At 43.7% G+C, this 16,291-nt stretch overlaps 1 protein-coding gene across 1 annotated transcript in view; it reads left to right on the forward strand.

Moving 5' to 3' along the window:
- Positions 1-16,291, forward strand: part of LOC144601413 (G protein-coupled receptor kinase 5-like) — a 213,293-nt gene that overhangs the window by 76,624 nt on the left and 120,378 nt on the right. Inside the window, exon 2 of the mRNA XM_078413511.1 lies at positions 2,542-2,637. Within this exon, the coding sequence (XP_078269637.1) occupies positions 2,542-2,637 (96 nt within the window). The remainder of the gene's footprint in view (positions 1-2,541; positions 2,638-16,291) is intronic.

Below are 16,291 nucleotides of genomic sequence, written 5' to 3' on the forward strand. Positions count from 1 at the left end.
CAGGGCCGTTTACTCATTTGGATTCCAGACCCAGTTTCAGACCAAGAGTCTGAAGAAAGGCCTTGAACCGAATCATCACCCATCCTTGGTCTCCAGAAATGCAGCCTGACCGGTTGAGTTACTCCAGCACTTTGTGTCTTTTTATGCTTTAATCAGCATCTGCAGTTCTTTGTTTCTACTACTTGTACAATGACACTCTATTATTTTGTAGTCCCTTACTCAGTAATAGCGGATAATCGGCATTAACGGACGCCATTTCCCCCCTCTACTGCAGTTATAATAAGGTTTACTGTAGTTCAGTGACTGAAAGTCGTTGATGTAATGAAATAAACAGGAGTAAAAGAACAATTAAGGATTAATTAAGGACATATACAGTACAGACCTTTTGTGCTGAAACTGACAATGGATTTGGTGGGCTGTAGAGGAGAGGTGTATAGTGCTGGGAACTGCACTAAAACCCTGTTATCCACGAAGAATGGGGGGATAACATTTCATGCAAATAACAAAAATATGGATATGAAAAACTGTGAAAAAATATGAAAAGCTGCTCACCTTTATATCAAATACATCCCCCAAATATTCATAAATATGACCTTTGATGTTCCAAGAACACAATAATAAACACATTAAAACATATTAATATCTAAAAAGATATTACCTAACAGTTGTGTGGCACGGTGGCACAGCGGTAGAGTTGCTGCCTTACAGCGAATGCAGCGCCGGAGACTCAGGTTCGATCCTGACTAAGGGCGCCGTCTGTACGGAGTTTGTACGTTCTCCCTGTGATCTGCGTGGGTTTTCTCCGAGATCTTCGGTTTCCTCCCACACTCCAAAAACGTACAGGTCTAGGTTAATTGACTGGGTAAATGTAAAAATTGTCCCAAGTGTGTGTAGGATAGTGTTAATGTGCGGGGATCGCTGGGCGGCGCGGACTCGGTGGGCCGAAGGGCCTGTTTCCGTGCTGTATCTCGAAATCTAAATCTAAAAGTTGCTTCTAGAGAATGTAATGAATCTTACAAGCAGAGATCGGTCTGGAGATCACCAAGTGGAGCTGTGTAAGTCCAGGCCACACTCATGTAGTACACAACACTGAAAAAGAGCCACTCGACACAAGTAGTATGAAAACCAATCTGTCTGTATTTGTACAGGCAGTGATTCATTCCTCAATATGTACATGTTTATTGGGAAAGATCATTTAAACATACAGTCATGCAGCATGGACCTGGGCCCTTTGGCCGTCAGGACCTGATCCCTGTTCCCACAGTTCTGGAGTGGTTCAGCAGGCCGTGACCAGGAGCCCATGTCAGTTTTTTTTCTTTAACAGCCACAACGACCAGCAGTTATCTATGTAGATTTCACACCAAACTTGTAATCCTCCTAAACTTTGACTGGGGAAACAATGAGCTGTGTGGGAAGCTAAATCCGATCGAGGAGATTTCCATAATGTAATCCATTAGTTGTGCGCACTGAACAGATGATGGGGAAGGTTTGCATTTGGTGGAATTATGCAAATTTGATAAGGGGGGCAGATATTGTAAGATTGGTTTTATCCTCTTCTCACAGATACATGGCTGTGATATCACAGTATTGATAACAGCAAGATTTAGAATTCAATTGCAAATGACAATAAGTGGGTGTTCATCATTAAAAAAAATGCTTGATTTACAATTAATGGGCCACTTTACTTAAAGGCATCCACAGATTGTTGTGACATTAAACTTTAGTGATGCAGAGTGCAAACAGGTCCTTCGGCCCATCAACTCTGCGCCGACCAGTAATCACCCGGTACACAAGCACTATCCTACATACTCGGACAATTTACACTTTTTTCAATTCTTACCAAAACCAATTAACCAACAAACCTGTATATTATTGGAGTGTGTGAGGAGACCAGAGCGCCCAGAGAAAACCGGTCACAGGGAGAACATACAAACTCCGTACATACAGCACCCATCGTCATGATCGGACCCAGGTCTCAGGCATTGTAAGGCAACAACTCTAACGCTGTGCCACTGTGCCGCACAAAGACATGGCAAGGTTGTATCTACATATTACTCCTGCAAACTAAGAAAAGTCTGTGAGGTGAAACTGAGTAAGGCTGACTCAGTATCATGCAGGTTATCATATTTAATATTTTCAATATTAAATTTAATATTTTCAAATAAAACGATTTGCAAAGATAAAATGGTGCGGAGCTGGAAGGGGGATGGTGGTGGGGGGGGTCGGGGGGGATTTCTCAGCAAGCATCTCCTGGTATGAGTTTAGCCTCAGCAAACAGTTGACAAGTCACATCCTATAGGTTTCTGGTTAGAGATAAGGTGTAAACACTGGATTTGGGGATCAGAATTAGCCGTGATCTGGCGGATTGGTAAAGAACGTGTGAGCGGCTTTAGGTCTACTTTTGCTTCTATTTCTTATGTACTTTGTACTTATGTGTTGATGTAAAGTCATGAGGTTGAATTTTTCACAAGAATTTAAGTTATTTCACTGTAGTTTGTTTTAACCAAGTTTGTGTCTCAAACTCTTTCTGTTTACGTGCAGGAGGTGGAGGAAAACGCAAGGGTAAAAGTAAAAAGTGGAAAGAAATATTGAGGTTTCCTCACATCACTCAATGTGAAGAGCAAAGAAAATATTTGGGTGAGTTGTATCACGTTGTATTATTTGTGCAGATGCTCCAGTTGAACATCATGTCTTGGTCACTGTAGCTGTGGAGGTGATTTTTGTAAACACTAACAAGAATTAATTCTCCCCAGCGAGCAAAGAATGGAAGCAGTGTTGTATTATGTTTGCGTTATTTCTGTTTGAAATATTGTCTGTCTATTTCCCTCTATGGATGCTGCCTGGCCCACTGAGTTCCTCCAGCACCCTGCTATTTTTATCCTATATTTGCCTCGCATTATCTGATTCACTACATGCAAATGTATTTGCTTTGTTTTATTTTCTTATGCGGTGGTTTTCTTGGAATAAACAGAAGAGAAAGGGCCATTTTTTTGGTTCTGTGTATTTACATAAAATGGAACAGGTTATTTTACACGCATGAACTAACAATTGAGCCAGAGAGTCATACAACACGAAAACAAATCCTTCAACCTAAATTGATCAAAGATGTCCATCTAAGCTGGTTCCATTTGCCTGTGTTCGACCCATATCCCTCTCAACTTTTCTTTGTAACTGTCCAAATGCCTTTTAAATGTCGTTATTGTACCTGGCTCAACCACTTTGTCTGGGAGCTCACCATGTATATACCACCTTTTGTGGCCTCTCAGGTTCCTATTTAACTTTCCTCTCTCATCGAACAGAGCACTTGCTTTATGAATCTGTTATCTTTTTCTGGTCTCAGATGATACAGGAGGTACAATGGCGCAGTGGTAGAACTGCTGCCTCACAGCGCTAAAGACCCGGGTTCGATCCTGACCTAGGGTTCTGTCTGTATGGTGTTTATACCTTCTCCCTGTGACCGGTGGGTTTTCTCCAGGTGCTCCGGTTTCCTCCCTCATTCCAAAGATGTGCAGGTTTGTAGGTCAATTAGCGTCTGTAAATTCTCCCTAGTCTGTTGGATAGAACTAGTGTAAGGTTAATCACTGGTCGGCGCGGACTCAGTGAGTCAAAGGGCCTGTTTCCATGCTGTATCTCTAAACTAAACAGGTGTTGTTCCTACTAAGACCATGTTCTAAAAATCTCATGACGAGAAGGAGCAATGGACTGTTCCAGCTGCTACGGTCAGGCAAAAGCCTCCGCTGTCATGCTGTGAAAACGGAGTGGATGAGACGGAGTTTCTTCCCACAGGCCATCAGGACTGTTAACTATTATATCTCCAAGGACTACATTTTTTTTCTGTTTTTATTTTTATGCTGTAATTGTAATTTTTTGCACAATCCGCAGGCATTGCCACTTTCATTTCACTGCACATCTTGTATGTGTATGTGACAAATAAACGTGACTTGACTTGACTTGATTCAGTTGGAGTTAGCTTTCTCTACTCCATTAATGCCAATTGCATAAAGATTTGTGTCGTAAGCATCGTACAGCATTAGAAGTAGAAGCCGGAGCAGGATGCTCAGCCCCTCGCACATTTTCCACCATTCAATAAGATCTTGGGTGATCTTTTACCTCAGCATCACTTCCCTGCACTTATCCCATATTGTTTGATTCCCTTTATAACTAATGTTCAAAGCCTATCATTAAAATCACCAAATAGCTTGTTTCCTTTAGTTTAGTGTAGAGAAGCACTGCAGGGAAAGGCCCTTCGGCCCATCATGCTCGCGCTGTCCAGTGATCCCCGCACACTAACACTATCCTACACATCCTAGGGACAATTTACATTATTACCGAAGCCAATTAACCTAACAACCTGTACGTCTTTGGACGTTGAAAATCAAGTTAAGGATTGCTCACAGATGGATTAAAATTCCTCTTTGGCCTTATCTATCCCTTCCAAGATTGGCACATAAGTGCCACTTGTGTTGATGAACCAATGTTTTGATCCCCACGAAGGGAGCCACTGAGGCGCCACACTGGGTCATTATTGATGGTGATACCAACTGCATGGAGATTCCTCCTTCTCAAAATAGATGCCATCCTATTCCTTGACCTGCCCAGAGTATTTTACTAATTTCAATGTCAATGTATTTGAGTTGTTTTCTTGTTAATGACGGTGCATCATTCAAGCTGTTGCTGTTAGAGTTGTCTGCAAGGCTCCTGATGTTATAGTTCATTTTCGGGAGGGTACACTGTCTTTGTCGTGGCAGAGTGAGGACTTGGTATGACTCTGTTGTCCACACGTGAATGTGTTAGTCTCCATTCATCTTGGAGCTCCTTATTATTTTACCAAGACCTGTACAACGCAACACTGGCTTCAACAGTACAAATGAAGAAAATAGACTTCATAACAAATAAAATCTGCAAGGGTGCAGGAAGGAACTGCAGATGCTCGTTTACACCGAAGATACACACAAATTGCTGGAGTTGCTCAGCGGGACGTGGAACCTGGGAAATGGGTGACACTTTGGGTTGAGACCCTTGTTTAGACTGAAGAAGTCTGAAGAATGGTCTCGACCCAAAACGTCACCCATTCCTTTTCTCCAGAGATGCTGCCTGTCCTGCCGAGTTACTCCAGCATTTTGCGTCTATCTTCAGAATCTGCAAGGGCTCAGCTAGTTTGCAAACTCAGCTGTCAGATTTAACCCTGTACCATCTGGTCAAAACGTCACTTCATTATTATCATTTAATTCTGTTTGAAAGTGATTTTGAAAACCTAGAATTTGGTTTGGCCATTACATGTTACTTTTTCAGGGATGTTAGATTGGTAACAAATGTATGCAAATTGAGGTGCTCACGCTGTGTTGGAGAGTAGCATGCCTTTGATGGACTTGACAGATTAGTTCAATTTCATTAAAATGTAAAATCAGGAAATATTCCTCGATTTGAAATTTTACAACTTTGTGAATCAATCTACCAACAATTTTAGACACAGATCCTTTTATATCTAATTTAATATGTACACATATTTTCCTCTTTTTTAAAATCCCCTACTTTTACCAAACTATCAATACAGCAAAGTGAAACGTAGACTTTTTGTGTCCTCTATTGCACATCGCGCCTTTTTGTCTCCCTCCTGCAACTCTGCTTTTCATCACGTATGTCTCTTTCTCTCAGAATCCTTCCCTCTCTCCTCCATTTCCCAACACAACACCCATTCTCTCTTTTGCTGTCTTTTTTTCTCCCTGCCACCAACACACAGCCCCATGTCTATCTCTCGCTCACTCAATTCCTCTCATTCTACCCCTCACACATGCACTCATCCATGATATCTCTCTCCCTTTCTCTCCCCCTCACCCCCCTCTCCCCCCACCCCCGCTCTCTCCCCCCACCCCCCTCTCTCCCCCCACCCCCTCTCTCCCCCCCTCTCTCCCCCCCTCTCTCCCCCCCTCTCTCCCCCCCTCTCCTCCCTCTCCCCCTCTCCCTCCTCCTCTCCCTCCCCCTCTCCCTCCCCCTCCTCTCCCTCCCCCTCTCTCCCTCCCCCTCTCTCCCTCTCCCCCTCTCCCTCCTCCTCTCCCTCCCCCCTCTCCCTCCCCCTCCTCTCCCTCCCCCTCTCTCCCTCCCCCTCTCTCTTTCCCCGGGAGGGGGGGGGCAGTTTCCCACATCATGAAAATAGTCCCACTTATCTCAAGTGCTACTGACACAGCTATGTGCCACTGAGATCAGGCAGTGTAAAAGGACCTAGCATGCATACTCCCCTTTACTTTATGGTTTACTATTAAAACTATTGTTAGTAGTGAACTCGAATGTGTTATGGTGATATAAAGCAATTTTATGGCTTCACTCTTTGGAACTGTAGCTCCAGATCACTAATCCAGAGGCATTAACTAAAGACACAGCGAGCTGAGTTCGAATCCCACCGCAGCATCTGTGGAACATAAATTTAGTTAATTAAATAAATCTGGAAATCAAAACCTATTATTACTAATGGAGACTGGATCATTGTTAAAAAAAAAAAGCCCATATGGTTCACAAATGTCTAAGATGGAGGGAAGGAATTGCACTGTTGTTGGCCAGTCTAACGTGTGGCTCTAGATCCACAGTGGTATAAATGACTTGCAGCTTCCCTGTGGTGTGGCACCAAACCATCACCATGTTCACCACAGGCACTGCAGAAGTTCAAGAGGCAGCTCACCACCATCATTATCTGAAGGGCAATTAGATATGGCTAGAAATTGCTGACCTTGCCAGTCACATCATTAAAAAATTACAAAATAGTTTGCAGACGATAGTTTGTGGATGCATTTTTGTATGAATGGTGAACTTTATTACAGACTGACTAGAATCAGGTCAAAAACAATAGATCAAAGTTAAATTGACTGGGGTACTGTAAGAATATTACATTTGAACTAAAATTTGCAAATTATCTGTCAGACTGCTGCACTGTGTTCTGGAACTGGAACGTATTCCATTTTGAACAGTTAGTTTGTTTTTTCAACTCGGTAATCTGTGCTTTTCACCATTAAACAATTGCATGATTCATGCAAAGTGAAATGTTTGAGATGTGACTGCTGAATAAATGAAAATTTATTTTTGTAACTACTATCCATCATATAAAGTTCAATTTAATTTAAAAAACAGGATGTGTTTAAGATATGGTTTAGAGTAGCTAAAACAATGGATATGCAGTTCCGAAATGCATTATTGTGAGTTTTTTTTATTACTACAATGATAAAATGCACAAAGGTTTTAGTTTTTATTTGATATAGTTTGGACCATTTTTTCGGTCATTATTGTTGAAAAAAATGGGGTAATTTTGCTTATTTCATGTAAATCTTTGGGCAAGTATATCAGCAACTGGCTTCTTCAATAAATTTCTTATTTATTTCAAAGATAAATTCTATTCATAAAGGGCAGTGCTTTTGTTTGGTGTCAGTAGTGAGTACTGATATGGTGTGGTCTTAAAAAGTTAAACATCGTTTATTTATTATTTGCGTCCACATTACACCTATCATTTATTAATCTTGCACAGCAGCATCTTTTATCCTCTACTTAAAATGTTGGGAAGTTAAAACTTTCCGTACAATGCACTGACAAAAGTATATATAAAAAATACATTAAACAATCTTTCATTTACTTTCATAGTGTCCTTTCATCTATACATCATTGTTTTATTGGGTCTATTCAGTTGTATTGTGAGTGCATTATATGTACCAAGTGCAAAAGCCACTCTGGCTTCTTTGAATGATCCATACGTAGTGTTTTGAGTTGCTGTTACTCAGAGCTTAGAGCCTCGATGTCTGGTGGCAGCAGGACCTTAAAATGCAGTCCTTGCCAACAAAGACTTTGTATTGGCTGCACCAAGCTTCAGTGCATCCCCTGGCATTGAACGTCAGTTGACAGCATTGCCTAACAGATATTACGCATGGTGGCGCAGCGGTAGAGCTGCTGCCTTACAGCGCCAGAGACCCAAGTTCGATCCTGACTACGGGTGCTTGTCAGCACGGTGTTTGTACGTTCTCCCCGTGACCTGCGTGGGTTTTTTCCAAGAGCTTCGGCTTCCTCCCACATTTCCAAGACTTGCAGCTTTGTAGGTTAATTGGCTTGGTACAAATATAAATTGTCACTGGTGTGTGTAGGATAGTGTTAGTGTGCTGGGATCGCTGGTCGGTACAGACTCGGTGGGTCAAAGGGCCTGTTTCCGTGCTGTCCCTAAACTAAACTAAAACTAAACATCTCATTGTACAGAGACCAACAGGGCAGGCGAGTGGTTGAAGCAGGTAAAACAACAACACCTAAAAGACATTTGGACAGGTGTGTGGATAGGAAAGATCAGGAGGAATGAATGAGTTGGGCCAAAGGTGTGTTTCCAAGATACATCACTCAGACTCTATGTACTGAATTGGTAAAAAAAGATACAAAGTGCTGGAGTAGCTCAACGGGTCAGACAGTATTTCAAGAGAACATGGATAGGCGACATCTCGGGTTGGGTACAACGCTGAATAAAAGATGTTCGACACTGTCGCCAGGCTGCAGGGTTAAATTTAATAGCAGGCATATCTAAGCATAAGACAAGGCCAATGTAACAACAGGCGAGATGCCACATCCTGTTCTTTTTCTAAATCAATTGAAATTATTACTTTTCCCTGAACTATTGGAAACCTTGAGTTTGTTCTCTGCATTTACAGTTCCAATGAGTTAAATGCTATTGCAAGTCAGAAGCTTCTGGGAATAGGCAATGTCCATTTTTGCAAAGACTCTCATCATTAAAAAAAAAAACTGGATAAGCACCTGCGGTGCGATAAACTGAAGGGTTATGAACCGAGAGATGCGAGGGGGATTAGACTAATTAGGTCGTACCTGGGCTGCCTTGAACATGATGGGCCGAATGACCTAAGCTGAACATTTCCATGATTTTATTCCTTAGCTGTTACTGTTGAATGGTCTACTGGGAGCAGTGCTGGTTGTGCAGTCTCACAGCAGCAGGAAGGAAGGACCTCCTATATCTCTCCATCACGCACTTGGGGTGAAGGAGTCTGTCAATGAAAGAGCTACTCAGTGCAGTGACAGTGTCCTGCATAGGGTGGGAGTCGTTGTCCAGCAGCGATGTTAACTTTGCCATCATCCTCCTCTCTCCCACCGCCTGCACTGTCGAGGGGGCAACCCAGGACAGAGCTGGCCTTCCTGACCAGCTTGTCAAGTCTCTTCCCTTCCACCGCTGAGATGCTGCTGCTCCAGTAGACCACTCCATAGAAAATGGCTGATGCAACCACCGTGTTGTAGAAGGTCCTTAGGAGTGCCCCCTGCACTCCCAAGGACCTGAGTGTCCTCAGCAGATAAAGTCTGCTCTGGCCCTTTTTGTATAGCGCATCGGTGTTTTCGGTCCAGTCCAATTTAATCCAGTTCCTGATCTTATTTTAACTTAAACTTGGTAAAACAATTTGGTTTTAAGATGCACATTTGTGTAGGGGATCGTGGATCTTGCTTTGGATTGAGCCTTGCCCAGAATGCTCAGATGAAGTCTTCTGCAGTGTTGGCTGCACATTCCCCACGTTCGTTGTGATTATGACCAAAGTAATTATAAGCAGATGTGTAGAAAGGAACTGCAGATGCTGGTTTATACCGAAGATAAACACAAAGTTCTGGAGTAACTCAGCGGGCCAAGCAGCTTCCCTGGAGGAAAAGGATGGGTGACGTTTTGGGTTGGGATGCTTCTTTTAGACTCTTTCAGTCTAAAGAAGGGTCCTGACCCAGAACGTCACCCATCCTTTTTCTCCAGAGATGCTACCTGAACGTTGAGTTACTCCAGCACTTTGTGTCTATCTTCAAATTATAAGTGGACACTAATTTAATGAATTTATACCAAGATATTCTAAAGATAACAGCAACACCGGCTGGCCACTGGCTGGGGGTCGCGAGGGTGGAGGAAGGGAGGGGGAGAGTGGGGGTGGGAGGGGAGTGGGGGAGGAGGGGTGGAGGGGAGGGTTGGGGGGGTGTAGGGGGGAGGAGTGGGGGGGGTGGGGGGGACATGGACCATTGTGATTTGCTGTCGAAGACCACTGGAGCAAGTATGTCTTCAATTAAATTAGGTATGTGCAGTTTTTTAAATGAAACTCTTTCTTCATAACTTCATAAGTCAGACATTTTATGACCATTGTTCTTTTATTCAATACCAAGAGAATTGGGATGAAGGAGCTACTCAAAGCAAAATTGAAAAAACAAAACCAAACAATTTTTTCTTTGTTGTAAAAAGTATTTCTGTTCAATAACCTTTCTATAATAGTAGAATATACTCATGACAGGCCTGACAATAGACAATAGACAATAGACAATAGGTGCAGGAGTAGGCCATTCAGCCCTTCGAGCCAGCACCGCCATTCAATGCGATCATGGCTGATCACTCTCAATCAGTACCCCGTTCCTGCCTTCTCCCCATACCCCCTCACTCCGCTATCCTTAAGAGCTCTATCCAGCTCTCTCTTGAAAGCATCCAACGAACTGGCCTCCACTGCCTTCTGAGGTAGAGAATTCCACACCTTCACCACTCTCTGACTGAAAAAGTTCCTCCTCATCTCCGTTCTAAATGGCCTACCCCTTATTCTTAAACTGTGGCCCCTTGTTCTGGACTCCCCCAACATTGGGAACATGTTTCCTGCCTCTAATGTGTCCAATCCCCTAATTATCTTATATGTTTCAATAAGATCCCCCCTCATCCTTCTAAATTCCAGTGTATACAAGCCCAATCGCTCCAGCCTTTCAACATACGACAGTCCCGCCATTCCGGGAATTAACCTAGTGAACCTACGCTGCACGCCCTCCATAGCAAGAATATCCTTCCTCAAATTTGGAGACCAAAACTGCACACAGTACTCCAGGTGTGGTCTCACAGGGCCCGGTACAACTGTAGAAGGATCTCTTTGCTCCTATACTCAACTCCTCTTGTTATGAAGGCCAACATTCCATTGGCTTTCTTCACTGCCTGCTGTACCTGCATGCTTCCTTTCATTGACTGATGCACTAGGACACCCAGATCTCGTTGAACTCCCCCTCCTCCTAACTTGACACCATTCAGATAATAATCTGCCTTTCTATTCTTACTTCCAAAGTGAATAACCTCACACTTATCTACATTAAACTGCATCTGCCATGTATCCGCCCACTCACACAACCTGTCCAAGTCACCCTGCAGCCTTATTGCATCTTCCTCACAATTCACACTACCCCCCAGCTTAGTATCATCTGCAAATTTGCTAATGGTACTTTTAATCCCTTCGTCTAAGTCATTAATGTATATTGTAAATAGCTGGGGTCCCAGCACCGAACCTTGCGGTACCCCACTGGTCACTGCCTGCCATTCCGAAAGGGCCCCATTTATCCCCACTCTTTGCTTTCTGTCTGTCAACCAATTTTCTATCCATGTCAGTACCCTACCCCCAATACCATGTGCCCTAATTTTGCCCACTAATCTCCTATGTGGGACCTTGTCGAAGGCTTTCTGAAAGTCGAGGTACACCACATCCACTGACTCTCCCCTGTCAATTTTCCTAGTTACATCCTCAAAAAATTCCAGTAGATTTGTCAAGCATGATTTCCCCTTCGTAAATCCATGCTGACTCGGAATGATCCCGTTACTGCTATCCAAATGCTCAGCAATTTCGTCTTTTATAATTGACTCCAGCATCTTCCCCACCACTGATGTCAGACTAACTGGTCTATAATTACCCGTTTTCTCTCTCCCTCCTTTCTTAAAAAGTGGGATAACATTTGCTATCCTCCAATCCACAGGAACTGATCCTGAATCTATAGAACATTGAAAAATGATCTCCAATGCTTCCACTATTTCTAGAGCCACCTCCTTAAGTACCCTGGGATGCAGACCATCAGGCCCTGGGGATTTATCAGCCTTCAGTCCCATCAGTCTACCCAAAACCATTTCCTGCCTAATGTGGATTTCCTTCAGTTCCTCCATCACCCTAGGTTCTCCGGCCCCTAGAACATTTGGGAGATTGTGTGTATCTTCCTCAGTGAAGACAGATCCAAAGTAACGGTTTAACTCGTCTGCCATTTCTTTGTTCCCCATAATAAATTCCCCTGTTTCTGTCTTCAAGGGACCCACATTTGCCTTGACTATTTTTTTCCTCTTCACGTACCTTGGACATGTAGTCCAAGAACTACAGACTGTTGGAAATAATAGTCAGTTTTCACACGTGAACGTAGCACAACGCGTACGCGCATTTGACCTGCATACTTTTTTTTGCTGAAAAGTTGCATTACGTGCCATATTATGAATTTTGATGTAAAATTTTGAATTTTGAATTTTTTGGACATCAAAATTCTGAATTTGTAAACTCAAATGTTGGGAGTTCTGCATTGGGCCAAAGGGCCTGTTTCCATTCTGCATCTCAGTAAAGTAAAAGTACGCGCTTAAGAGACAGTTAGCCATATACAGAAAAAGACAAGAAGGATCCAGTGCTAATGCGTGCAGGTAATACTGCTGTCTTTTGACCATTTTGCGGTTTTGCGTTCATTGTTGTGTTTATTGTTGTATCTTTCATTATTACGTATACTCTGTACTCTATGATGTTCATGCGAACAAGGAATTTCATTGTACCCTGGTGTACATGATGATAAACTTATCTGTATCCGAATCTAGGATTAGTGTAGATAAAGTTTAGCGTGAATGTAGTTGGCTGAAGGATTTGTTTCTGTGCTTCCAGCTTTGTGACTGATCAGACTGCCAAATGCGTGCAACCCATTTGTTGTACAGACGTAGATATCCAATTCCGGAGTGTACTGCAATTAACAGTAATCTAACCAATTTGGCCAGTAAATGTTTGAAGGAAGCACATGCATTTATATGGTGCCTTTCACATCTCCTTCAGGAGGGTCCAAAAGGGTTTACAACAAATGAATTGAAGTGTAGCCACGATAGCAATGTAGAAGAATGGACAGCACCGTGGCATAGTGGTCCAGTTGCTGCCTTACAGCATCAGAGGCCCTGGTTCCATCCTGACTAAGCATGCTGTCTGTATGGAGTTTGTACGTTCTCCCTGTGACCGCATAGGTTTTCTGCAGGTGCTCCGGTTTCCCCCCACATCCAAAGACGTACAGGTTTGTAAGTTAATTTGCTTTGCAAAATTGGAAGTTGACCCGTGTGTGTAGGACAGTGCTTGTGTACAGTGTGATTGCTGGTCGGTGCGGACTCGGTGAGCCGAAGGGAATGTTTCCGCGCTGTATCCCTAAAGTCCACAGATACAGCCATTGACTTTTGCACATTTAGTTCTCACCAACACCAGTGAGATAACGTTGAAACATGTGCCCAGAAATACATCTTCAATCAGGTGCACTAAATATAAAGGATAAATATTTATCCCTTGGAAATACCAACCAGGAAATGATATCCAGGTAAGTTTAGTGTAGGAAAATAACTGCAGACGCTAGTACAAATTGAAGGTATCACAAAATGCTGGAGTAACTCGGCAGGTCAGGCAGCATCTTGGAGAGAGGGAATGGGTGACATTTCGGGTCGAGACCCTCCTTCAGACTGATGTCAGGGGGGGCGGGACAAAGAAAGGATATAGGTGGAGACAGGAAGACAGTGGGGGAACTGGGAAGGGGAGGGGGGAAAGAGAGAGACAGAGGAACTATCTAAAGTTGGAGGTCAATGTTCATACCGTTGGGCTGCAAGCTGCCCAAGTGAAATATGAGGTGCTGTTCTTCCAATTTCCGGTGGGCCTCACTATGGCACTGGAGGAGGCCCATGACAGAAAGGTCAGATGGGGTGTGGGAGGGGGAGTTGAAGTGCTCAGCCACCGGGAGATCATGTTGGTTAAGGCGGACTGAGCGAAGGTGTTGAGCGAAATGATCGCCGAGCCTGTCTTTCCAGGTGAGACAGAGGTTCACCTGCACCTCCTCCAACCTCATCTGTTATATCCGCTGCTCTAGATGTCAATTTCTCTACATCGGCGAGACCAAATGCAGGCTCGGCGATCGTTTCGCTCAACACCTTCGCTCGGTCCGCCTTAACCAACCTGATCTCCCGGTGGCTGAGCACTTCAACTCCCCCTCCCACTCCCAGTCTGACCTTTCTGTCATGGGCCTCCTCCAGTGCCATAGTGAGGCCCACTGGAAATTGGAGGAAAAGCACCTCATATTTCACTTGGGCAGCTTGCAGTCCAACGGTATGAACATTGACTTCTCCAACTTTAGATAGTATCTCTGTCTCTCTCTTTCCCCACCCCCCCCCCCCCCTTCCCAGTTCTCCCACTGTCTTCCTGCCTCCACCTATATCCTTTCTTTGTCCCGCCCCCCTGACATCAGTCTGAAAAAGGATCTCGACCCAAAACGTCACCCATTCCCTTTCTCCTAGATGCTGCCTGACCTGCTGAGTTACTCCAGCATTTTGTGATACCTTCCAGGTAAATTTAATTAGGTAATTATTAAACAAAATATGCTAGAAACCCTCAGCAGGTTAGGCAACAGTTGTGGAAAGCTACAGCTGAGAGGGAAAAGATTTAAAAGGGATCTGAGGCAACTTTTTCACACAGAGAGGGTGGCTAGTATATGGAATGAGATGCCAGAGAAGGTAGTTGAGACAGATACAATAACAACATTTGAAAGATATTTCGACAGGTACATGGACAGGAAAGGTTTAGAAGGATATGGGCCAAATGCAGACAGGTGGGACTAGTGTAGATGCGCCATCTTGGTTGGTATGTGAAAGTTGGGCCGAAGAGCCTGTTTCTGTGACTCGGAATCTAGTTGACATTTCAGGCCAAAGGCACTTCATCAGAGCTAGGAAAGGGGGTAAAACAACTTAGGTTTAAGTTGCAAGGAGGTTGGGGGAGGTCAGTTGAATGAAGGGAATATCTCTGATAGGGTCAGGCCATGAAGATAAGTTGTTGATTAAGTCATCAGATTGATAGGTTAATGATGGAGGTTAGAGAGACAATGAGCAAAATGATGTACAAACTTTGAAACAAAGGCCAAGAGAGACTGAAAACAACAAAATCCGCAAATGTAGAACTGTATGAAGGTCAGTTCATTCCAATGGTCTACAGAACACCCTCCTCAAATTCAGCTGCCCACAGAAATTTGTCTCCCATTTTACATTTGGTCTTAAATGGCATTAACGCCATGATATTAACAAATATGTCTACAATAGAGCCAATGAAAACTGGAATCAAACATGGCCGTGACAACCTTAGCTGCAGTATGAAGGCCATGTTTTTGCTTGCAGACATTCAGAAGCCGTGCTCCAAGATATCGCCAGTCACCAACTTGTCCGCACTGCATGGCAATGTTCTCTGATAATAAAGGTTTGCAGCAAGACCTTGGAGCAGGTGCATCATTGCTCATCATACCTCTTCTTAGTTAAGGCAGAATTTGATGATAAAATTTACCATCTCTTTCTATGCACAAACACAACATTTGGGTTGATTGAGGAAGACTGTATTTGAAGATCAAGACATCAGGCTAACAGCAAAACTCATGTCCACTGAGCAGCATTAATCCCTCCCCTTCTATGAGGTCTGGATTGGTTGCAGCAAACACCCAAAGGAAAATGAAGTTTTCACCAAACATCAATGAAGTTGCTGCAAAGGTCTCCAAATTCAAGAAGATAAGCAATGAATATTGACTTCCTTTCGCTGGCCAAAAGCCCCAGCACCAAACTCTATTCATTCCCTCCACAGAGGCTGCCTGTCCCACTGAGTTACTCCAGTACTTGGTGTTTTGTTCAGGATTCCAGCATCTGCAGTTCCTTGTATCTTTAATTACTCTTGTCAGTTAGGTTGGGCTGGCCATTGCATTTAGATGCCTGCACCGGACTCCTGAAACAATCACTCCATACCAACCTCTGTCCGAAGAAGAGATTACTAGGCGAACAGAGAAGATAATTCAGGGATGCGCTGAAAGCCTCCATGGAAAAAATGCAACTGACTTCTTGAACCTCTGGCCCATGACTGCTCAAAGTGGAGAAGTAGAATTCAGAATGTGGAGGCCGTACACTGAGAGCGCACTGAAGTCTGCACAACTAACAGAAGGAAAGCGGTGCCTAGTGAACTACTCCCGCCCTATCAGCCACCACTTGCCCCGTCTAGGGAAGAGTCTATGGTCTCCTCATTGGTCACCTCAGATCCCACAGTAGGAACACTGCCCAGTCCATCATGGGTTCTGACCTCCCCATCATCAAACGGATTTACAGGAGTCACTGCCTCAATAAGGCAGACAACATCATCAGAGACCCACACCACCCTGGCCACACACTCATTTCACTCCTGCCATCGGGAAGAGGATATTGGAGCCTGAAAAC

This window comes from Rhinoraja longicauda, chromosome 16 (genome assembly GCF_053455715.1).
Source record: "Rhinoraja longicauda isolate Sanriku21f chromosome 16, sRhiLon1.1, whole genome shotgun sequence".
Taxonomy (NCBI): Eukaryota; Metazoa; Chordata; class Chondrichthyes; order Rajiformes; family Arhynchobatidae; genus Rhinoraja; species Rhinoraja longicauda.